Source organism: Arabidopsis lyrata, assembly GCF_000004255.2.
Source record: "Arabidopsis lyrata subsp. lyrata unplaced genomic scaffold ARALYscaffold_6, whole genome shotgun sequence".
In the NCBI taxonomy this organism is placed as follows: Eukaryota; Viridiplantae; Streptophyta; class Magnoliopsida; order Brassicales; family Brassicaceae; genus Arabidopsis; species Arabidopsis lyrata.
In genome coordinates, this window is record NW_003302550.1 from 893,321 (window position 1) to 918,244 (window position 24,924).

The 24,924-nt window shown below is 34.5% G+C and overlaps 5 protein-coding genes and 2 long non-coding RNA genes across 7 annotated transcripts; 3 read left to right on the forward strand and 4 right to left on the reverse strand.

The window, feature by feature from the left end:
* Positions 1-2,492: 2,492 nt before the first annotated feature.
* Positions 2,493-4,098, reverse strand: LOC9309150 (mediator of RNA polymerase II transcription subunit 7a). The gene is made up of 6 exons (XM_002873036.2): positions 3,848-4,098; positions 3,535-3,675; positions 3,389-3,458; positions 3,048-3,214; positions 2,889-2,962; positions 2,493-2,759 (listed from the first exon to the last, which is right to left on the reverse strand). The coding sequence occupies exons 2-6, from the start codon at positions 3,667-3,669 to the stop codon at positions 2,699-2,701; spliced, it is 507 nt and encodes a 168-aa protein (XP_002873082.1). The 5' UTR covers positions 3,670-3,675; positions 3,848-4,098; the 3' UTR covers positions 2,493-2,698.
* A 425-nt stretch (positions 4,099-4,523) lies between these two features.
* Positions 4,524-5,373, forward strand: LOC9309151. The gene has a single exon (XM_002870972.2). The coding sequence runs from the start codon at positions 4,687-4,689 to the stop codon at positions 5,194-5,196; it is 510 nt and encodes a 169-aa protein (XP_002871018.1). The 5' UTR covers positions 4,524-4,686; the 3' UTR covers positions 5,197-5,373.
* Positions 5,374-7,659: 2,286 nt separating this feature from the next.
* On the forward strand, positions 7,660-9,015 carry LOC110227764. The gene is made up of 3 exons (XR_002331448.1): positions 7,660-7,926; positions 8,052-8,122; positions 8,266-9,015. It is a non-coding gene; the product is annotated as an uncharacterized LOC110227764 (long non-coding RNA).
* A 2,382-nt stretch (positions 9,016-11,397) lies between these two features.
* Positions 11,398-13,348, reverse strand: LOC9307090 (polyubiquitin 4). Its single transcript, XM_021021179.1, has 2 exons — positions 13,235-13,348; positions 11,398-12,782 (listed from the first exon to the last, which is right to left on the reverse strand). Exon 2 carries the CDS (start codon positions 12,780-12,782, stop codon positions 11,634-11,636), a length of 1,149 nt encoding a protein of 382 aa, XP_020876838.1. The 5' UTR covers positions 13,235-13,348; the 3' UTR covers positions 11,398-11,633.
* A 2,584-nt stretch (positions 13,349-15,932) lies between these two features.
* On the reverse strand, positions 15,933-16,714 carry LOC9309152. Its single transcript, XR_002330935.1, has 3 exons — positions 16,562-16,714; positions 16,301-16,453; positions 15,933-16,201 (listed from the first exon to the last, which is right to left on the reverse strand). It is a non-coding gene; the product is annotated as an uncharacterized LOC9309152 (long non-coding RNA).
* A 233-nt stretch (positions 16,715-16,947) lies between these two features.
* On the forward strand, positions 16,948-19,716 carry LOC110227659 (BTB/POZ domain-containing protein At5g03250). Its single transcript, XM_021022716.1, has 4 exons — positions 16,948-17,327; positions 17,601-17,670; positions 17,802-19,025; positions 19,100-19,716. The coding sequence occupies exons 1-4, from the start codon at positions 17,269-17,271 to the stop codon at positions 19,520-19,522; spliced, it is 1,776 nt and encodes a 591-aa protein (XP_020878375.1). The 5' UTR covers positions 16,948-17,268; the 3' UTR covers positions 19,523-19,716.
* On the reverse strand, positions 19,683-22,060 carry LOC9309153 (laccase-11). The gene is made up of 6 exons (XM_002873039.2): positions 21,883-22,060; positions 21,637-21,788; positions 21,306-21,550; positions 21,090-21,218; positions 20,083-21,006; positions 19,683-19,993 (listed from the first exon to the last, which is right to left on the reverse strand). Exons 1-6 carry the CDS (start codon positions 21,973-21,975, stop codon positions 19,863-19,865), a joined length of 1,674 nt encoding a protein of 557 aa, XP_002873085.1. The 5' UTR covers positions 21,976-22,060; the 3' UTR covers positions 19,683-19,862.
* Between the last annotated feature and the right edge of the window lie 2,864 nt (positions 22,061-24,924).

Sequence of the window (24,924 nt, forward strand, 5' to 3'; positions counted from 1 at the left end):
TATGACAAATTTAACAAAAAAAAAAAAAGCTAAATATTACAAACGGAAAAAGTTATTTTCTTATATATATTTTTTGATTACCGAAATTACTATATGCTTGTATAGTTGTATAGGGTGGTCCAAGATAGGTCTACCGGTTAATTGCTTTTTTTTTTTTTTTTTTTGTCGACAATTGCTAATTTTCTTATTATTCTGTATTTGTTATAAAAACACAAGATGATATCATCATTTGTTCTAACATAACGAAATTAAAAGTCTGAATTAAATGGAAATCGGTTTAGTAAACGACAAACTAAATCAACCATGTCATGTGTTTTGTTTTCTGATTTTTGTTCAATTTTTTCAAAATAATTTTCTTGATATCCAAAGATGGATGGACTAGTTGGCTTTTAAGTCCATTTTTAGAACATAAATAATAAATTATATATAGATTTTGTTGTTAAAGAACATATACATAGATAGTAGATACAATACGTAGCTGATCATTTGACAAATGTGGTGAAAAAAAAAAAAAAAAAGATCATTTGACAAATGTATATGACATTTTCCAACAATAATAGAAATCCCAAAAATTATAAAATATGCAACTAACAAGTAAGATTACGCTTTGGCAAAAAAAAAAAAAAAAAAAAAAGAACAAGTAAGATACGATCATATGGCTGAAGCGAGCAATGAGGATATAGGTATTAATGAGAAGAAGATTTAAGAAGCTCGATTATTAACATAGCTACATGCATTATTATCATTTGTTTTTTTCTTGGTACTTGTGTTTTGTTTTGTATCTCAAAGCTCCAATTATGTAGAGGTCATCAACTAAATAATTAATCAATTGGTCACACTACTCTATTATTTAAATTGCAATTGGTTCAACAGAGACGATCTTTTCTTTAACAATTATTTTATGGTAAAATTTCACAAACTTCATTAATTTAGTTGTAATTAAAACAATAAAAAAGGAGTATGCGTAGTGTGACAAAGGAAATAAAAAACACATACAAGACTCGAAACTATTTATGACTTCTTTGTTTTAGTAAGCTGAAGTGATATATCAGCTCAATTATATGTGCATATACAATAACAAATCCACAATTTCAGCTCAATTAATGTCTACGTGCATGGATACATCTTCTATACTATCATGTTTAAAAGTGTTTTATAGAATTGACATATGTATTATAAACAACTAATTATATATATGAATCTAGAAATATTATTATGGATTACATATTCACCTATTTCACAGCTATTAGCCTACTATCATCATATCTGTAATGCATTGGTCATTTATGTTTATTGTTTACAATAATGGCAATGAACGTCTATACAAAATATTTATTAAAACAAAAAGTAAATGTCCTTATATATAAGACCCTAGCTAGAAAATTTATTCGAGTCCCCCACATGTTTTGTTATGTTCAGATTATTGTCCAACAGATTTACCAATTATAATATGTTTTCCTTTTTTCTGTATAATATCATCTACTTTGTTTGTTGGTTATTGCATTTTCATTTTGTCCATCATGCATTTGATAAATTATCATTATTTCATAACAATGTACCCACCGTCGTAAATATCTGGTGTCTTTTGTCCATTTTCGTCTTTTCAACATCAAGAGAATGGAAATTTTTGGGGACCTGAGTGACGTGTCGAGATATTGACGCCTGAAACATCCGTAATTTCAAAATGAGATGAGGTCCAGTGGGCCAACTTATGTTGACAAGTGATCTCTCACCTATTATTGGCCCACCTATCCTTTTATTATCAGAGGTGTATTTAAATTAAATTATATTTCTATTTTTGTATTACTATAATTTAAGCAGCTGAACACAAAAATAAATATATACATATTTTTTAAAAAACATTATGTTTTTGTTTTATCTTGATATATGGTTGACAAAAATACAAATATTGATAACGAAAATGAGTCATTGTGGCTGTCAAAAAAAAAAAAAAAAAAAAAAAAAAGAGTCATTGTGGAAACAAAAAATGAATCCCACAATTGCTATTAACAGTGTATCTATTTTGAGGGTAGAATAATTTAAGTAAACAAGTCATGTCCCTATTAGTCCACGTGAAGTAATCTGACGTGTCAACTTTATTTACTGATTAAGAGGTATAATAATCCGACGTGTCATTCAGCTTTGGACAATCCAATAATGTGTGCACAGAGTTTGGGCCATGTTCCTCTGTGGACAATCCCACTAATATGTCTTTTCAACAATACACACTACCACAACACTGTTATATTTATTATAAAAAAATAAAAAAATAAGCAATAAACATAACTGAAGTTTTTGGATTATGGAACGAATTCAATTGGATATTTTCTATGGTTAACAGATTTTTATTTTGAGCAAACTTTTTTATTTGTATTTCTATGGGTTTCTAAAACAATGGAAGAAATGATTTCAAGTGTCCATCAACTGGTCAAATCAATTTCTTTATTTAAGATATTGACAGATCCATTCACATCAAATGTATGTAGTTCCGGTTATAGAAATATTAGTATCACCGGTTTATTCTTTCTCTTTTCCTTCAAAAGATAACCGGTTAGTTATGGTCTAATACAATCCTCATACAGCGTATTCAGTCTTGGTTCATTGCCAGATTAACCTTGGTTTAGTGTTAACAAATTAAATAAGCTGGTCAATAACAGAGAGATTATTATTTGCTAATTTACACACAAAAAAAAAAACTCTATTGACCGTCTAAAGTGACGTAAGCATCCTTAAGAAGTCGCTGTGCTTCTTCTCTTCTCCTGCACACAACCAATACATCAAACGGACCCATAAGAACTACCAAAAAGCTTCTGAAGAATCTTTAAACAGATGATAGATTGATATTGGCACACCATTAAGAAGGAAAACTTAAAAAAACATATACAAACCTCTTAATGTCCTCCACAGCTTGTTTCCTCCGTTGAATTTGAAGTTCCATAATGTGAATAAGCGTTGCTCTCGCCTGGACATAAGATAAGATCAAAAACAATAAAACAAAAACCGATGAAACCATGTTGTAGTTAAAACGAAGATGAGATCTTCTTTACTTGGTGAGGTCTCAAGGAATTGAGAAGGTGATGCAAATTCTTGAAGATTGAAGAAATTTCACCAATCCTCTTTGCATATTGAGAAGGTCTATCAACAAGAACATCAGCAAGCTCCAATATATGTAACTGTAGTTCTCTATTCAGTGACCTGAGTTCCTTCTTATAATCTACACAAAGATATTTAAAAACTTTCTTCAACGAAACAAAGAGGCACTTTCAAAGAACATAACTTGCAAATGAGCTCATGATTCCAATTAAGGGACTGAACAAAACCATACACAAGAAAGCCAATAGCAATTGCATTTTGAGAATGATTCACAAAGCTAGAAGAAATGACATACCAACATTAGAATCTTTGGGATAAAGTTGAGGCACTCCTTGTTCTTCTAAGCTTGGAAGAACATCCTCTGTCTACTAACCCAAAGAATTGTTAAAACCCATAAAGATGAAGATTTTAAAGAGGGGAAAATGTGAAGGAATCTCTCACAGTATAGTTGCCTCCGAAACAAACGTAGGTGCCTTCAATGGGAGGAGGAGGTTCAGGAGCAGAATTAGGGTTTTCTGAGTAATCCTTGTAGAGTCTGTAATACGGTGGAGGAGGTGGATACGTAGCTGTAGCCATTATTCTCTACAGATCCAAATCACAAACTAAGCAAAATCAGCAACAGATTCCTAAAATTAGGGTTTCTAATCGATGCAACGGACGATTCAATCCCAAATCTAAGACTTTACTCGAATGATTCTGAGGGAAGTATGTAACAAATTAAAGAGAGAAACTAGGGTTTAACATCGACACGAACCTTTTGGGGAGCGAAGAAGCTTTGATCTTGCTTTGGAGAAGACGGCGCAGAGCAAAGAATGACAAAACGAGAGTTTTGGTTTTCTCGTAAATCTTCGGGTTACGGGTTCAGACGGTTTGAATAGTTCCGGTTTGGTTTCAGTTTACTTAAGACAATGGCTTTTTTCAGTTTAATTCGATTTCTGATGTTTTGATGTGATTAATCACCCCCACTAATGATTTTATTCTTAAGTTGGTACATTTACTTGATAATAGATCAATTTTTTTTTGTTTTGTATTCTAGATTTTTAATTTAATTTAAATATAAATTAACAAAAATCCTTAATTGAATACTAATAAATTTAAAAACATTAGCAACAAATTTCATACTTATCTAACAACATTAAATCTTAAGATAACTTAAATTTAATTAAAGGTGAAGGTAAAAATTCCATTAACATCATCATTTTGATCACAAACTCATAATTCATAAAGTTTTTACTATTTAAAAAACAATGGACGAAGGAAACAAAGGAAGAGAGCTCACGATAAGAACGTGAGACTTGCCACACCTTATAAACTTATTTATTTATTTTCTTTCTCTTTTTTATCTTCTTTGTCCTTTTTGTCGTTTACTGTGTAAGTCATAACTCACATAAGTTTAACCCAATGAGAGCTTATCTCTTTACCACATTTCTCTATAAAAATGATGATCACAACACATTTCTCCTTCAATCACAAAATTTCACAAAACCCTTTCAGAATTTCTCGACAAGCTGATCAAAACCCAGAATTCAGTTTTCATAAAAGTTACATCTTTTTTTTTTGTTCCTTCTCTTTACGTACGCTCTGTTTTCATCAATGGCGTCAAGGAAGCTTTTTTTTGTCAAGCCTAAATACATATATCCAGAACCAGAACCAGAGATGTCCGATGAGAATGTCTTTGAATTCGACGAATCTGATATTCATAACTTAGGCGATCATCAATTGCCGAATTCATTCGACGCTAAGAGATCGATATCTATCTCTCGATTAAGGAGAAAACCGGCGAAAACCGGAGATTCCGTCGGTTCTGGAAACCGGGAAATCACAAAGACCGGTTCGCTTCCGGTTAATATCCCCGACTGGTCTAAGATCTTGAAGAGTGAGTATAGAGGTCATGCGATACCTGACGATGACAGTGATGATGATGACGAGGAAGATGACGACATCAACGACGGTGGAAGACGGATCATTCCGCCGCACGAGTATTTAGCGCGGCGGAGAGGATCGTCGTTCACGGTGCATGAAGGAATCGGTGGAACGGCGAAAGGAAGAGATCTAAGGCGATTGAGGAACGCTATTTGGGAGAAGATTGGGTTTCAAGATTAATAATATATTAAGTATGTAATTAATTATAACTCTATAGGTAATCTATGAATTACTTAGATCTTAAGGAAGGACTTCGTGTTTTTAATTAGGGGGTTTAGAGGATCGTTATCGTTTCGGTCCGAAGGAGGATTTTTCCCATATCCTTTTGACTTTTTTTCTCTCTTTCTTTTTTTTTTTTTAAAAAATATTTCTTTCTTGTCTTTTTTTTTTTGGTTTGGAGTTTTTGATCATCGACTATTTTTCTTTTTCTTTTTTTGGATTTGATAAATAAAATTTTATATTGTTTTCTTTCAAATATGTTGAATTTTGGTTGTTGTGTGGTTACTTAGCTTCCTTAAATTTTTACATAAATCCACAAAGAAATACGTCATAAAAAGCAATTAATAGTCAAATACTAAGTGGTCAGTAGTAAAAGTTAATCATGAAAGTAATATTATAGCATTTACTAAACGATATAATATATACACACAAAAATATTCATTATTGAACGAAGGTGACCGGGACAAAACCAAGTTTTTGTTCATATTATTCGTTTGTTACTATATCACAATTAAACAAAAGGAAACAAAATATGAAGAAGATAAACGACTGCTAAATATCTATTGAACTCGTTGAAGAGAGAATTTGTAGATAACAAAGCTGGATTGAGTTTTAGTTCAGATATGTTAATTTTCGATCAATAATAATCCAAAAACCAACTAACTAACAAAAACCGGATTAGTCACTACAACAGTTTACTAAATTCTTCACAAAACATCTCTTCAAAGTTTGAAAACCTTAATAGTCATATATCAAGTGTCAGTGTGTCACGTCTTTTGAAAGCCGTAATTTGAACCATAGTTTGGCTGTAAACGATAGGTTATAAAAGTCTTCAGCTCGATATGATGTGTTTCATTTCACAAGAATCAAAGATAAAGCTTAATTACATTTTAAAGTTGATGTGATATTTACTTTCTTAATATTTGCTAGAAAAAACGTATAATGACACATCGATGAAGTTATAGTCATTTCTATTTCTGTTGTCTCCCACTTTCTGCTATGCTTTTGCAACAACCGTTCAAGATTTGGAATCATTTTCTTTCTCCACCAATCATATATAAGACTTCTTTTTGTTTGTTGAAATTTTGCAAGATTCTCTTTTCCAATACGCATTTTCTTTTCAAGCTTTCAATCAAAAACTCACTAAAAGTTGCATATGCAAACACAAAATTGTGTGATCAAAGTTCGTTACTGAGTTTTTTTGGTTCTAAAACAAAGGTTTGACATATAAAAGATAAACTCAAAACATATGCAGTAACGCAAAGAAGACAATTCAAGAGTTGGGAAAGCAATGTAGTTTGGTAAGCATTAAACAAAAAAACATGAGCCATCAAAATCGTATGGGATTATGTTGAATGTGGAGATGTGGCAATCACACTATTGCACACAAAGATGCAGTCAAGTGGCAAACAAGCGGCGCCCTTAGTTTGGTACAAAGAGAGACAATTGTTTTGGACTGTTGGTGTTGCCATATTCACAAAAATAGTATTGAGTTATGTTAAATACTAGATATTAACCCGCGGTACACCGCGGGCTTATAATTTTACTAAATAATAAAATTAAAATTTTTTAAGATGATCTATAGATATATATTATTATTTTGTTTGATTTAAATGTATGGTACACCGACGATATGTTATAACTAAAAAATTAAAATTAAAATTTTTATTCGTTTTGCTAATATTGTTTGTTTAGTTTTGTTTAGTGTTTAAGAATTAAGATTGTATAGTTATATTTTGATTGTCAATTCTAGGATTTTACCTGTAGTATATCATACTGTATTAATATCGACCCAACCTCGTCCGACCATATAAACATGTCCCGTGAAATCTACATCATTTTGTCATTTTCTAATAAAATAATATCGACCCAAAATTCAAATAGTCTTTTGATTGTTATATTTAGGATTTCACCCGTAATATACCGTTCCGTATTAATATCTTTTGTAAATATTTATAATGTTTAAATTTCTTAGAATTTCCTTAAAACTCAAATATTTATTTTATTTGAAAGTTTATAAAATTCTTAAAATTATAATTTAAAATAAAAAGAAAATTAACAATATTGAATATGTATTCATATTTTGTATTATTAGTTAATGTGAATATAGATAAAATATATATTTTTATATAGATAAAGTTTTTTTTATATTAACTAATAGATAAAAAATTGTAGTAATGGCATTCTCTAGGATTTAACCCGTAGTAGAACACAAACAAAATTATATTTATGCATTTTGTATCATAAATAATATAACATGGTATTACAATTTTCTCAATTATAAAATTTTGAAGTATTATTAGACTGATAAATAGAGGAAATAAGTGTGATGTATAAATAGCCCAACCCAAGCAAAGTAGTAGCTCAAAATGGCCCAACTAATTGCCGTAGGTAGAAGCGGTACCGTCGAGGCAAAAAAGAAGTGAGAAGAAGAGAGTCGTGACCATGATGCTTGATGCAGTCAAGAGAACCATGACCATTTTTATTCTCTTTTTCGATTTTTGTTTCGATTGTAAAATTATACACAATGGATCAGTAGTAGGACCAAGCGATCCATCAAAGTGCTCCATTGAAGTTGATGAGAGGTACAAAGGGTGTCCAAAGATCTTTCCAGAACTGGCAAGCACGACCGTGATGAATAGCTACATATGATATGGGACGCTCATTTAATATAGATCTTTTGTTCTTCAGGTATTAATTTCCTTCTTCGATTTCATAAGCATGCTTTGGTTTTGATTTCCAAAGAATCTTTAATCGATTAGTATTTGCTAATAATTGTTCATGCTTATGAAATCGAATCTTTCGTCCTTAATTAGGGAATAGAAGAAGAATCCCACATAGATGATGAAAGTGGGAATCGAGGTACTAAAAGCAAAGTTAGGCAAAGGTAATTTTGATTTCAAAGTTCTAAAATTTCCAATTTCTTTGCGTAATTACATTTACACATCTTTGAATGCAAATTTAAAATTAGATTATCAAACTAAAAATATATGAAACTATAACTATGGCATTTGTTTATCATTTTAATAGTGAATCCCACCAGCCACACTAATTCTACTAATTAGATAAAGTGAAGAGAGATGCCCGATGGAGAAAAGGTGGCCTGCGTTACCAGAGCTTCCGGTTACATAGTGTCTTGAATGTCAAGCTTTTACTCCTCCGTGGCTACAACGTCAATGCCACCATTCAAGTCCCAAGTTTGGTCCTATATGAAATTACTAAGAATGCAGAAACATCAAAGAAAACAAAGGTGAGTATAATGGTTTAAAAGTAAGCTGTGGTTTTTGGTGTTTGGTGATGTTTATTAGCGTTTAGGTGTAGATTATTTATAGGCTCAACATTAGGTCGATATCCGTAGCTTATCACGCAAAACAAAAATCCTAAATAGCAACTAATTAAGGATAAAATCTTTCAAATCTACAGTAATATGGAATATGCCAAGAATATGGTAATTTATGAGTCATAATTTTTTTTTATCTTATATCGATTTTGTAGAGATATTAGAGATATGATGAGTGATTAGTTGCAAGAATATATACTGGAATCTTGCTTTTGGAAAGAAAACGTATAGATTTTTAAACAATGCATCATTAGTTTGTTTATGAAATTGTATTGTTAGAGATCTTGTTGATTTGAAATATCCAAAAAGATTTGTTGGTAGTAATTAAATTGATTTGTAAGGGATTGTAAATTATAGAAAGTATTCAACGACAATTAATGGAGATATTTGAGAGAATGATTGTTATTTCCTAAATCTTTTAGTTGATATTTAAAAAGTAATTAATTTCATTTTAAATATATTATTTTTGGCAGGAAATAACAAATAACATATAAATAGGATACAATGAGATAAACAAATATGGTTAGTTTACAAAATCTCATCGTTGAGACAGAATTGAATATAAACGAATTGAATGTGGCGGAAATTGTGGATTCAATTAAAGAAGAGAATATATATGGAGGTGTGATAAGAAGTTAAGGAAATTAACGAATATGGTTAATAAAAGAATTAATTGTAGTCTTAACGAATATGGTTAATAAAAAGAATTAATTGTAGTCTTAACGAATATGCGAAATAATAGTTTAGTAGAGGGAAACACATATTTGGAAGGAATTTAAATTGACAGATACAAAAAATAACTTTGTTGCAGATTGCATTGGCGAAAATAAAGGAACAATATACACTTAAGGAATGTGAGAAGTTATTTGTTTTGATTTTCGTAAAAATGGAGTTAATCAATTAGGTATGGTAAATGCTAAGTATCCGGAGATGATTAATATGGAAATAGTATAAGAATAAGTAGATGAATTAAAGACAACATGGCTTCATTTATCAGTTTGAAATTAAGACAACATCCCTAAAATTGCTTATCCAAGATCCGAATAGATTAAAACCGGGTCAAATCTAGATCCAAAAGAATTTATGCAAAAATCCCAATGTAGATTAACGTGACAAAATAGTATTGAGTTACGTAGTAGTGACCAAAAAAGTCTAATATGTATAAACATATACATCTGTTTTAAGTATTTTCTTTAAGTTCCTTATATTTTTTTTTGTCTAGTTCTTTTCTTTTTACTGCTTCTTCATCTTATTATGTAGAATGAATACGTCCTTTTTTTTTTTTTTTTTTTTTTTTTTTTTTTTTTTTTCAGCCGCCGCTCTCTCCTTTTCGCTTTGGTGGCATCACTTCCGTTCAAGCTTTGACCGGCGCGTGGTGGCTTTCAAAGCACCGGCGTCGGTCCATCTTTCTTAGCTTTCGTCTCTAGTTTATGTTCTCTTTTGGCTGAGGTTAGGTGGTGGTTCGACGAGTTTCTGAAGCCTTTCGATTTCAGATCTGCAACGTCTTGGTCGGGGTTACTTTTAATTGATGGATCTGGAGTTTATCGGAGAGGTGGTGATGTCTCTGCGTTTATTTATGGATCTATGGGATCCTTTGCTACGGTGGTTGTTGATGGACATCCTCGACGGTATGGTCTCCTTCCCCTCCCTATTCGGATCTGAACTCATGTGACTTAGTCTCGTTGGCCCATTGGACTACTTTAGGTTTTGTTGTTGTTTGTGAGACTTATTTCGTTGGAGGTGGCTCAGTTAGTTGTGGGGTTTATTTGTGGATCTGTGCTCTACCTTTCTATTGTGTCCTCTTGCTTGGTCGTGGTAGTGATTTGGGCTGGTTCGTTTTTGGTGTTGACCAATCTGATGGAATTTTGCTGCCGAGCCACCTACTAGCCTGTTTTCCTTGGATATAGGTTATGGGCAAAGCAGTGGAATCGTTCTCTAGCTCTTCTCTTGCGAGGACGTCGTCAGTTTTTTGTCCGTAGGTGGCTGAAGCTGGTTCGACGAGTGTCCGCGTGCAAGAGCTGTTTTTCTTAATTGGTTTATCTCCGGTCGATCTTCAAGGTATATGCCTTGTTCCTAGTGTGTTTTGCTCTCTACGTCTGGCTGGTGAGGTGTGATGGTAGTTGTATTTGTGTCTCTGGTCTTGGTGGGTTCTTGCTTTCCTCCCTGTCGGTTTGCTACAAGTTTGACTTCGGTGTGAGGTCTTCCGATCTTATTGGTGCTTCCGACGTTAACAGGTTCTTTGGGAAGCTAGGTGAGACGCTCTGGTTCCTTTGTTCAAATAGTGCTTGGATTTCATATTTTCCTTCGCAGTTCCTCCTCTTTACATATTTGTCTCTATCGTTTGCTTAAATGGTTGGTCTAAATTAGCTTCCCCGTTCTGTTGGGGCTTTGTTTCCCTCTTTTGGACTAAGTTTCTGGAGACATTCTGTTCGTCTGCCGGCATATGTATTTCAACTTGTATCCTACTTTAGTTTCTTAATAAAATTTAGATGACAAAAAAAAAAAGAATACGTCCTTTTTTCTTAGAATTATCAGTCTATTAGAAATATTGCATTTTATTTTCATTTTAAATATCTTTTTCTCTGCTTAAATTCATTATTTTTAGTATATTAAAATCATTAACTTTGTTGGAAAAAATAATATGTTACGAAATAACTTCAACTTTGATATTTAGTTTTTTTTTTTTTTTTTGTCGACGAAATTCTAGATTAATCGTTAAGTCAATAACAACACCTTAATCTCTTTGTTCCACACTGGTAAAGAAAAAAATAAGTTGTATTATGATCTCACATCAAACTCGTCATATGTAAAGAGCAAAAATCAATGTTTAAAATGCACTTGGATTATTATTGAAAGTTGAAAGACAAAGGCCCGTTACGAGCCCAACCAAAAGTTCATAAGAACATACAAGAAAAGCAGACGATGAAACTTAAAACAACTAAAGGGACAAGTTTTTCCCGCAGATGGAAACAGAACCAAACCAGGTGAAGAACATCACATCATCACCTCCCAAGTGCATGACACAGAGAACCGCCACTTTTGATCAGATCACAAAAGCTTAGAAGCTTCCACCACGAAGACGGAGAACCAAGTGAAGAGTGGACTCCTTCTGGATGTTGTAATCTGCAAGAGTCCGACCATCCTCAAGCTGTTTTCCAGCGAAGATGAGTCTCTGCTGATCCGGAGGGATCCCTTCCTTGTCCTGAATCTTAGCCTTGACGTTATCAATTGTGTCTGAGCTCTCAACCTCCAGGGTAATAGTCTTGCCTGTCAATGTCTTCACAAAGATCTGCATACCACCACGCAGACGCAACACAAGGTGAAGGGTAGATTCCTTCTGAATGTTGTAATCAGCTAAAGTCCGACCATCCTCAAGCTGTTTACCAGCGAAGATGAGCCTCTGTTGGTCTGGTGGGATCCCTTCCTTGTCCTGAATCTTAGCCTTGACATTATCAATTGTGTCTGAGCTCTCCACCTCCAAAGTTATGGTCTTGCCGGTTAGGGTCTTCACAAAGATCTGCATACCACCTCTGAGACGAAGCACCAAATGGAGAGTAGACTCTTTCTGGATGTTGTAGTCAGCAAGAGTTCTTCCGTCCTCAAGCTGCTTACCGGCAAAGATAAGCCTCTGTTGGTCCGGAGGAATTCCTTCCTTGTCCTGGATCTTGGCTTTGACATTATCAATGGTGTCTGAACTCTCAACCTCGAGGGTAATTGTTTTACCAGTGAGGGTCTTCACAAAGATCTGCATACCACCACGAAGACGAAGGACAAGGTGAAGTGTCGACTCCTTCTGGATGTTGTAGTCAGCAAGAGTTCTTCCATCCTCAAGCTGCTTACCGGCAAAGATAAGCCTCTGCTGGTCCGGAGGGATTCCTTCTTTGTCCTGAATCTTTGCTTTGACGTTGTCAATAGTGTCAGAGCTCTCAACTTCCAAAGTAATGGTCTTGCCAGTCAGAGTCTTGACAAAGATCTGCATACCACCTCTTAAACGAAGAACCAAGTGGAGGGTTGATTCTTTCTGGATATTGTAATCGGTCAAGGTACGACCATCTTCTAGCTGTTTACCGGCGAAGATTAATCTCTGCTGGTCCGGAGGAATGCCTTCCTTGTCCTGAATCTTTGCCTTAACATTGTCGATGGTGTCAGAGCTCTCAACCTCGAGAGTGATGGTCTTGCCAGTGAGTGTTTTCACAAAGATTTGCATCTGAAATTAAAAAAGAGAACACGTAAAAATCGATCAGGGAACATATACCAAAGAGAAAACGGATTTAAACACAAGAACCCAAAATCAAAGAGAATCGACAAAGAAAACACAAAATTGAATAGATCGTTATAGAAAACCCTAATTTCCTTAAGAGAATTTCAAAACCAAGCAAGAAATTGAACAGATCTAAACGATATGCTTCATAAGAGAAAACGCAAGAAAGATGGAATATTTCAACAACATGCAAATCTGACGAGCAACTAATAGAGATTCTTAGTAATCGACATAAAATAAAGAAGCTGGGATTGAAGAAACGAGCAGGTAATTTTCGAAAATCAAATTATTGAAAAATCCAATCACCCAAAAATCCAAAATCGAAGATCAAAAAAGAAAACCAAATCCAAAGATCAGACGCCAAAACCCAGAAGAAACGAATCAGAAGAAACATATACCTTGAAAGAGAGAATCGTTAAAGATTATGCTGAGCGATTTAGGGTTTGTGAGAGATTGAAGAGTCAGAGAAAGAGAGTCAGAGAAAGACGAAGGGGATGAATTAAGATCTTTCGCAAGGTCTTGTTTTATACAGCAAACCAAAAGGCCAAAACCGTCTTTTAAAGTAATTAGAATAAATATCAGCTGAGGATTATCATCACGAAATTAAAGGAAGGAAGCATATGATACGTGTCATATTTTTTACCGTTCGTTTTTTAAAGACCGACTCAACTAGAAACATCCTATGGTGGTGGATGGATGACATTTGCTCCACTGGCATTTTTCTATTATCCTTTTTTGTATTTTCCTTCTCCTCAAACAATTTCTTTCTATTATATATAAGAATTAAATAAGGAAAAAGTACAAAAAATTATTCTTTTCATTAAGACTATGTCTTGGTTCACCCAACTCAATAAGAATAAGCAATCATCATCTTTGGAGGATACAATTACTATATTGATCTTTTCTATTTTAATTCTATGTTGATTATGATAGTTTCTCTTCTTATTTTCATAATTAAACATATCAATATTTGGCATTAAAGATTCTAATCTACTCTAATTAAGAAAAGAAAAAATGTATCTACCATTGACTAATTAAATTAAGGAAACTTATCTAACAAACTTACGTATCTTCGAGAACAAGCTTTTTGGTTTAATTCCAAAATTTTAAACCTAATTGTAGGAAAAAGGACCTAATTTTAAGAAAATTAAATAATTAGAAGATCTATATGTTTTTTTTTTATTATCTAAGTTATTGTCTTGTTTTTATTTTTTGATAAAATCTGAGTTTGTATCTTCAAACTAATGTTTTAACACTATTATTTTTTGATAAAATCTGAGTTTGTATCTTCAAACTAAATCTGAGGGACTAGATAGTCCGTATTGCTCACGTGTATAGGGAAGCTAGCCGTCTTGCTGACGGGTTAGCAAACTATGCGTTTACTTTACCATTAGGGTTTCATTTGTTTAATTCTAGATTAGATGCTTTAAATTCAATTGTTTTAGAAGATGCTATCGGGTCTGCGAGACTACGTAACATTCCCGTGTAGTCCGATTTTCTTTTTATTTTAATAAATTTGGGGAGACTCTCTTACCAAAAAAAACACTATTATTTACTTATTAAATAAAAAAATAAAAGATAATTTGTTTTTTTTTTTCTTTTTTTTTTTTGCCATCTATAAAAAATAATTTGTTGTTGCCGTATTAGACTGAAATTTCTGAAAGGCCGTACGTGTTGACTTGCTCTAGCCCAAAGAGGCAAAGACCATGCACTATCTCTCTAATCAAGAGTTAATGCTTAGAGCATGATTATAGGTGGGTTCTTAGAAATTGCTTTTAGCAATATTTAAGTAATTTATTTGTAAAAGTGATTGTTAAAAGATAGTATTTTTGAGTTAAGATTTTTGTGTGATTAATGGTAGGTTCTTAACATGTGGTTCTTAGAAAAAAATATTAATATAAAAATACAATTTATAATTATAGAAAATTTATTAATTGTTGCAAATTAAAAAAAAAATTAAAACATATATGAGATACAATTTATAACATAAATAACATAAACCACAAATGTTTTAAACTTGATTTCTCGATACCTCCAAAGACGATCTAGGTTCAATCTCTCGATACCTCCAAAGACGATCTAGCATATGTAAAGGCGATACCTCCGATTTGAGTCTCTGGTTTTCATTCTCTCGATGAAATCGCGAGAGAGAGAGACAGAACGCGAAAAAGACTTAAAAAAAAAAGCCCTTTTTTTTCCTTTCTCTTCATTTACCACGCTCCAATTTTTTCTCGACACCTGTCCGCCTCTTAGATGGAAAAATGTTTCTTAGCTAAGGAACGTTTGTTAGTGTTAAAGGAGTATATACATTAAATTTAATCAGTTTTATCCTAAGATTTCTCTAAGATTTACCTAACATCCTGCCTATAATCATGCTCTTATATTTCCTTAAAAGATTCAGATGGATACAACAACTTCCAAGCCCGTGATATGTCACGAAAGGATTATGTCTCTAACCATTGTTCTTATAACTTAGACAACAAGTCATTGTAAAATATACATGGAGTCTGAAGATGTTGGACGGACACTAGACCTATCAGTTCTCGATGAGAATTAGCCTTCCAAGGAGAACAAACTGGAGTTATTGTATTCTGTTCTTAGCAAACAAGAAATGTTTTTATCGCTTATGTGAGTCACTGAGACAGGTCGAGCGGATGATAGAAAGTTCGGATTGTTGAATGGGTAAAGGGTATATATATCGAATTGATCAGTATGCTAGACGGAACATTGTTTTTGTTGCAGTTTTTCGGAAAATAAATTCTTTGATCCGAATAAAAGAAAACAAAGGTTGCATTGTATCACAGTTAATTTTTCAATTAAGGCCATTTTTTTAAACACCGCTTCTGTTCCATACAACCCAAGGCACGGCTCTGGAGAGAGCCTTATTCTTCTTCTTCGCAAATTTATGTACTTGGGGCATATAGCCAGTAGTAGTGCAGTAGCGCGGCCTTCTGTTTTTAACTTTTTCGGGTCGCAACACAAGAGGTTCAACTACAAGAGTCATTCCTCCCATGTAACGTCCACTTAGTTTCAACGCCTTGCCTAGACATATTTCTCCATTAACATAAAGGTAAGCTGCGCCGGAGCTATAATTAACATGACAAGCTAGAACACATCTTATAGATATACAAGAATGAACATGCTAATAAATAATAATAATTTGATTGCAGAATGATAATATTATCAAAATTTACGTGTGTGTTTCTGTTGCCGCGCGGGAGCATCAGGACACCAAGGATCATCAATGAATACTTTCTTCTTTGGGTTTAGGCTTAACGATAGCAGTCCATCCTCCAACGTCAGTTCCACTAAGTTGCAATGCCTTTTCTTCGACATCTTCTCCCTCGATCCTCATGAAGGCAACACTGTAAAACCATCGATACAAAGACATGTCTTTTATTTTTTTTGGAGTTAGTACTTAGCAGAATTCAACATGAGAGCTGGGAGGGAAGAAGCCAACAAACCTCTTGAGGATTTTCCTTTCAAAGTCTTTGGGAACATAAATATTTGTGATCTTTCCGCATGAAGCGAAATGTTTTTCCAACACGAGTTTGAGAGGATACTCCTGAAGCGAAGTGTCATATCATTATTCAACGGAAATCGTCGTGCTAGTGCTACTGCAACAATTTGATTTTGATTGCAGGTGGAGTTAATATTATATATGATGATCAACACGTACGTACAACAAAAATTTCCCAAAAAAATATATAGGTAAATCAATTTACCGGGGAGTTTGAGAGTCTGCACCATTATCGTTCAATTCCAGCAATTTCAGACCCTAAGATACAAAAGATGTAATCAGAAATTCTACTATTTCATATATTTTTCTACTTTCTTGTGCAGAAAGAAACCATTAGTAGAGAGACGCAGAGGTTAAAGCAGAAGAAGAAGATTACTTTGATGGCTAATTCGTCCATGGATAAAGCGACTGCTAGGATCTAGGTCTGAACTAGGTTTTTTTTTTTCTTTTTTTTGTGTCGAATAAGCAGAAGGAGGTTTCTTTGTGTTTTTTTTTTTTGTTAATTCCCTTATTTTATTCTGGTTTGGGACATAATGCTTTGGTGTATATTATAGTTTCGAACAAATGGTTGGGCCTTGAATTTAGTTCAGGCCTGCGTTAAGCCCATATAATAACTCTCAAACAGAAAAATGTTGAACCGGAATAAACCCGCGAAATTAAATGCCGGTTTCCGGGTAAGAAGATGAAGATGAGGATTGAAGTATTCAAGAGGCGGAAAAATTGACAAGTCCAAGAGCTTAATTTTCTCCTCACTCTTCTGCTACAGACTCGGAACTCGTTCTCTTTGCTAAAATAAGATGATGAGGATCGTTGTTGTCCGACAATTCTTGTATCTCACACTCTCTCTCTCTCTTCTCTGTTGTTACTACTCTGTTTCCAACTCAAGGACTCAAAGATTGTTTTTCTTCCACAATGGCGTTTATGAGACTTGGCTCCAAATCCGAAGCTTTCCATCGTGAAGGCCAAACCTGGTACTCTTTCTTCTGCTTTTACCTCCTTGAATTTGACTAATCGACTTATAGGGTCTTTGAGATGGAATTTTCATCAATGTCGTTAATTTCTCTTGATTTTTATATGTATTCAAGCTCTCGTCTTTTTGTTGAAATCGAGATGGGTTCTTCCTAGAATCGTTAGTCATTGATGCAAGTTTCAAAGATCATCAATTTTTGGATTTTAGCTCTGATTTGTTTGTGACAAGTGTTCTGTTTTGTGTGATGTTTTATGTCTCTCGTCTTGTCTTACAGGCTTTGCACCACAGGACTCGTGAGTGATGTTACCATTGAAGTTGGAGACATGAAGTTTCATCTCCACAAGGTTAACTTTTACTATCTTCTCTTTCTTTTTTTTGAGTACTAGATTTTATGTAATTGCATAAATGTGAAAGCTTTGATGATTAAACTAGGTTGTTTCCTAACTGTGTAATGTTTGTCTTGATTTGTGTGTAGTTTCCGCTGCTCTCTAGAAGTGGGCTTCTTGAGAAGTTAATCGAAGAGTCTTCAACTGATGATGGATCAGGCTGTGTGTTGAGTTTAGATGAGATACCGGGAGGCGGCAAAACGTTTGAGCTTGTAACCAAATTCTGCTATGGTGTGAAAATCGAGCTTACTGCTTTCAATGTTGTTAGCCTTAGATGTGCAGCTGAGTACCTTGAGATGACTGATAACTATGGAGAAGGGAATCTTGTTGGTATGACTGAGACTTTCCTCAACGAGGTGTTTGGGAACTGGACTGACTCGATCAAAGCTCTTCAGACATGTGAGGAAGTGATTGATTACGCTGAAGATCTTCACATTATCTCTAGGTGTGTTGATTCGTTAGCTGTCAAAGCGTGTGCTGATCCAAGCCTTTTCAATTGGCCCGTGGGAGGAGGAAAGAACGCAACGAGTGGGCAGAACACTGAAGATGAATCGCATTTGTGGAACGGAATCTCTGCGTCTGGAAAGATGCTGCAACCTACCGGTGAAGATTGGTGGTTTGATGACGCTTCTTTTCTTAGCTTGCCTCTCTTCAAAAGACTCATTACCGCTATTGAAGCACGTGGCATGAAGCTCGAGAACATCGCGATGGCGGTTATGTACTATACAAGGAAACATGTTCCTCTGATGAATAGACAAGTAACCATGGATGAGCAAGTGATTGAGACACCAAATCCTTCTGAAGAAGACCAAAAATCTTGTCTTGAAGAGATTGTCGGCTTGCTTCCGAGCAAGAAAGGTGTAAACCCGACCAAGTTTCTTCTCAGGCTTCTTCAAACTGCAATGGTGCTTCACGCAAGCCAATCCTCGAGGGAGAATCTGGAGAGACGAATTGGAAATCAACTGGACCAAGCTGCTCTAGTTGATCTTCTTATACCAAACATGGGATACTCTGAAACGCTTTATGATGTTGAATGCGTTCTGAGAATGATCGAACAGTTTGTTTCGTCAACCGAACAAGCAGGCATCGTCCCTTCTCCTTGCATCATCGAAGAAGGACATTTGGGGAAGGATGGAGCTGATTTGCTAACTCCAACAACGTTAGTGGCAACTCTTGTTGACGGTTATCTCGCTGAGGTGGCACCCGATGTTAACCTGAAGCTGGCGAAGTTTGAAGCCATTGCTGCTGCAATCCCTGACTATGCAAGGCCACTAGATGATGGAGTTTATCACGCAATCGACGTGTACTTGAAGGTAATAAAAATGCTGTTTTTAATTTTAACCAGTCCATGTATTAAGATTTTGAGGTTGGATTGCAAATTTTGCAGGCGCATCCGTGGATTACGGATTCAGAGAGAGAGCACATATGTAGACTCATGAATTGCCAGAAGCTCTCATTGGAAGCTAGCACACACGCGGCTCAGAACGAGAGGCTGCCTCTTCGGGTGATTGTTCAGGTTCTCTTTTTCGAACAGCTTAGGCTCAGGACATCTGTATCGGGCTGGTTCTTTGTCTCTGAGAATCTAGACAACCCCGATAACCAACATGGCGCTAATGGCGGTTTTAAACCCAGAGGTGAGAACGTAAGAGAACGGGTTTCTGAGCTGGAAAAGGAGTGTATGAACATGAAACAAGAGCTGCATAAGCTGGTGAGGACGAAGAGAAGCTGGAAGAATTTTACCAGGAAGCTTAACTTCAAGAAGAAATCAGAATGCTGCAAGCCCAAGGATCAAGCAACACCAGCAATTTGAGCAAAATCCTCTGTTTTAAGGCAGAACTACTAGTATTCTCTTCTCGGTTAGATTAGCTTTGTTTTTCTGGTTCTTGATGCTACTCTGTTTTCAAAAGTTTTCATCTTTCTCTTAGTATCTCGCTAAGAGTTTTGATGCTTTTTAGATAAAACAAGAGCTCTTGTCGGAAAACATTAATTTCATTTCTTATGCAATTTCGGGGTGTATTGTGTTGTGCAGCCCCACAGGAAACAATCTCAGACACAAATCAACAGAAGGGAAATACAATCAATAAAGAATATCATCAGCGAAACTTTACAAATAGGACGAAGAATCAGAGTAGTGTTCCGATCTCAGATTCTTAACAGGACGGATAGTCTTTAGGCGGTGGTAGAACCGAAAGCTCAGGTGTTTTCCCGTTCTCGACGACGAAAGCCATCTTCAAACCCCACATTGTATGGACTTCCAAGTGACAGTGCATAAACCAAACACCTGCAACAACACATGCATTGATCACTTGATCTACTTATCATATTATGATCATCATCCTCATATATGTGCACTGAGAGATTGATTTATACCTGGATTATCAGCCCTGAATCTGATGGCAGCCCAACCACCGGTGGGTACTCCAACGGTGTTTCTCTCAGGCGGGTCAATGAGGTTGAACTTAGCCGGATCTTTCTTGGGATCAAAGTTTCCAACACCGGTTCCAACTACAAAGAAGTTGTAGCCATGAAGATGGAAAGGGTGTGACTCAACGGTTAGGAGATTGGTGTCTTGCAAGACGAGCTCAATTGTAGTATTGAACTTAACTCGGCTAAGTCTTGTCCCCGTAGATGTTCCGAGGTTAGCCGTGAGCGGCACACCTGTGTAGTTAAACGCTTTGGGGGGTCTGTCTGGGAAATCAGTCCTGAAAACACCCGAGATGTTGGAGTAATGTGCTTTCAAGAGCGCGGTTTTGGGCATAACGAATGTGATATTGTTTATAGAAGCTGCAAGATTTGTCCCGTTCACACAAGTCGGGCAAGCGTTAATGCCTAGCCCGATAGTGTAGAACAGTCGCCGGTCGACTTTTAATGGAACAAGAGCCGGAAAATTTGGTGTGTTGAGGCTCTTGAGCTTTCCGTTATAGTCCAAAGCAAATGATGTGTCGTTAGGCAAAGGAAGCTTTGGTAAGATTGGTAAGACCGTGTTTGGTACGCCTTTGTATTGAAGAATCGCGGTTACAGTTTTGTTGTCTACGGATACTGGAGCGTCCATGAACGGACTAGCTGCCATGTAGTAGCGGTTTGGTGAGCGGTCGGTTTTGACTAGAACATTAGTGGTTTGACCTGGTCCGATTAAAATGGCTTTGGTTGTGAACGGTTTAGTGTAGACCGCATCGATTTCCACCACGGTCATGTTGTGTCCCGCAATCCCGAAGAATAGCTCGTCGTTTAATGCTGCGTTGATAATCCTTAGAAGGTATGTTTTACCCGCTTCGGCCTCTATAACAAACGTGTCTGAAAAAATATACGGTAAAAGATTAATGATATCCGAGATCCAATCCGATAACAAACGGTTTAAAACGGTTTAGAACTTTTACGTTTCTCGGAACACGGAAACAGCGGTCCAGGTTTTCCGTTAATGGTATGAGCATCCGACATTGGAGGCGGTGCACCCAATTGGTTGGCTTGGTTAACCGCAGTCTCAACGTCTTTGTTCCACCATTCTCCTACAGTCCAGTATCAAAAAGGGCAATGAGAAAAAAGAAAAATCAAAGGATGGGACTGAACCGACCGGTTTGGTTTTATTCACTAACCGAGGATTATGTTAGATTCTTGGTATGGTTGTGGGAACGGATACGGTTTTCCCGGTTCAGGCAAGATGACAATAGCTCCGTAGACGGTGGCTCGTAGCCAGAGGATGTGTGCGTGCCACCAAAGGGTCCCTCGTTGTCCGGTCACATTGAAATCATAAAGGTAACTCTGTCCGGTTTGGATCGGACACTGAGTTATGTATGCTGGACCATCCGCCCAACCGTTCCGGTACTGTTTAAGCCCATGCCTATAAAACAAACCGTTAAATTTTGATTCACAAAGAGATACTAAACCGGTAACGCCGGTTTGAGTCGTAGGAAAGGGATGCTTTACCAATGGATGGACATGTTGTATTGTACATGGTTGGTTACGTTGATGATGACTCGATCACCTTCTCTTGCGTAAACCGTCGGTCCAGGGAACATTCCGTTAACCGTGACAATTGGTTTAGCATTGCATATCCGGCTTATGTTCTTCACTTGAACCTGTTCCAAATTCCAAACGGTTAATACAAAAAAAACACGTATCTCGGTTTAGTTAAACCAGTATAATTTGTATTCCGATTTATCGAACACCTACATCGAATTGGTACTTCTTCACCGCCGCATCCACCGGAGAATCGCCAAGAAACGCAAGAAGATAAAAGAATAGAAAGAGAAAAGCCATCTTCATCTCCGGTTCAATTTTCCGGTTTGATGCAATGATGAGATTTGATTTGTACTTAATGTTCTATTCCTTTTGGTTATACAAATTGTAGTGAAGAAATCGTAGCTGGTTACAAATGCTTATATAGAGCCATCCCATCATGCAAACAAAAGGTTGGTGAATCTCTCAGAATATAAAAATAAGAATTTTTTAGCTTTAGAAATGACAAAATAAATGTGAAAAACGTATAAAATAACATTATTAAGAAAAGCTTAGAGAAATATATAATCGAAGAAGAAGGCTTGTAAGCAACTTTCTGAAAGACGTTGGCGAATCAGCGTAACGTTTGTTAATATTATGGAGTACCTTCGAAGTTGATATCTGAGCTTTAAATTTATGTTTTTGACTTTTCGTTAACAATAAAAAATAATATTTCGGTTTAAGTGTCTAAAATTCAAGAAGTTTATAAATTCATACCTACAGTTGTTTTGTTATCATAAAAGCCCTCGAAATTAAAGATGAAACCATTTCTATAATATTTCTTTTTTATACAAAAGACCCTCAGTTCGAATGGATTTTCAAAAAATTTAAATGATTTTTCTTTTTCATATATAACCGAGTTATGTATTTCGAGAACTCAATTAGTATCAGGTAATATATTTTTTTTATTTCTGAAAACTTGCTTTGCAGTAACATGTTGCTTAGCCATTCGTTTAGCTTGTAAATTTTATTTTATTTTGAGATTATTTGGTTCCAATTATATATAGTGATGTTTTGGCGTAAGGGAAAATGACTGCTCTTTTTGATCCTTTTGTTTTTTTTTTGGCCAACGAGATCATATGTATAATTTATCTAAATTCAAATCTCAACCAACGGATTTTAATTTACAGGTACGAAGAGTTTCGTCAAATTATTAAATAAACTAGGCTAATACCCGCACAACGTGCGGGTTTTTTCATCTATAATTTGTCAGTTATAACAATTTACATTGATTGAGTTAGTTTGATAAATAGTCTTTTTAGTTTTTTTTTTCTAATAATCATTTTGATGTATTCCTCTAACTCTCGAGTAAATAATTTATTCTATTTTTTTGTTTTTTAATTACATTGTTTAACTTTTATTTACAATTACTTTCCTTAAAAACAAAAAAAATATATAAATTTTGTTATCTTAAAAGTAATTTTATATAAACGAAAAAGTAGTGTTGATTTAGTATCTCATATTTACCTTAAAATAAACCATAAATTCAACTAATATTCATTGTCACTAATCCTATATATATTATAGTATATGAAAACATGAAAGAAATTATAATATTATATTATTTAATTTTTATACGTTAATAAAATCTAAAATTTAATTAAAATTCCATTGATTTTATGTTTATGCATAAGTTTATACAATTTTATACAGAAAAATTTAAATAATTTAATTTCTATATGAGTTTGATATACTTTTGTACTAATTAAATTGAAATTACTTGGCTAATAAGTTAATATATGTCAATTTTCATATAAGTAAGAATTAATGCATGATTTAAATTCTTAACAAAATAAAATAAAATAATAAATATAATATGCTGATATGACACGTGTCACTATCTCCACTGCTGACGTGGCGAAATGATGGAGAGAGTTGACCAACTTTTATATATATGATTACGCTGTTCACTAGTCAAAATCCTAACCGTTGGATCATAGGATCAAACACTTTTGAGTCCAAAACCCATATAAAGCCCATATTTAAAACGATAAGACAAATCGTTTTATGCTAAGTTATTGGCCACAGGCCCGCTCATAGGAAATATATTTATTAGATGTTGGTATTAACTTTTAACCATTGAAAACATTTAAGACAACAAGAAATGATATTGGTTTGACGTAGAGGATGAATTTTTTTATATAAGCGTAGAATAAAATTAATCATTCGATTATAATATATGATTTTAATCATTTGTGTTTATAGCACCGATTCATTTAGTCTTAAAATATGGTATCTGACGGAATAATCTTTTTTTAGCATATAAACTAACTGAGGATATCATAGATAAAGGCCTCGACGATGAGGATAAGGGATCTTCCCATTTAAATTCTTTTACGAACTTTCCACTATCTAATCTTTCTCTCTCTCTTTTTTTTTTTTCTTTTCTAGTTTTCCAAACTTATCACTAGTAGCTAGGTTAACTTGATCTGATTATTAGCCAGTTCGAAAAATATATAGTTGGTCGACTTATCAATCAAGTAATTTAATGTTAGATAGGTTGATTTTCGAACATATAGTTGGTATATATACTAAAAATTTGAGTAATTGTAAATTCGGTTTGTTTTATTGGCGAAGAGAAATATTGATAATTATGTTATTCTGACAATATTTGTCGCGTAATCATTATGATTTTAATTTTATATTTTGTAAAATCATCGCATTTATTGTGAATGAGTGGTTTAGAATCTACTAAAAAGAGAAATGTCAAATAAAAAAAAATTCAACTACCACAAGTTTTTGGAACTTTTTACTGTATTTGTTATTGGATGCATGATACTATTCTATGTATCATCTTGTTTGTGCATTAGCTAATTTAGATATGAATTAGGGGAGACAACACATTGCTCTGCCCAAAGCGAACGCGTCGTATTAACGTGTCTTAGGACATAAGTAATCAGTGGCGGACCCACTAAGAAAGAAAATGGGTCAGTTGACCCGGGTTAAATGTTCAAATACATTTTAATGTATAGGAAACAATGAAGTAATGGTAGCACAGTTGGTAAAACCCTTGCTCTTGACACCCCTATATTTGGTTTCGAGCCTTCTTCTCACCGACAATATTAGAGTAATTTTTGTTTTTTACATATTCAATATGTTTACTTTCTTTTATATTTACATCTTTTGTTTTTCTATTCTCTTAAAAATCATAGCATTTATTAGGATTTGTATACCTTTTAATTAAATTATGAATAATAAATAAATATTTTAATAAAA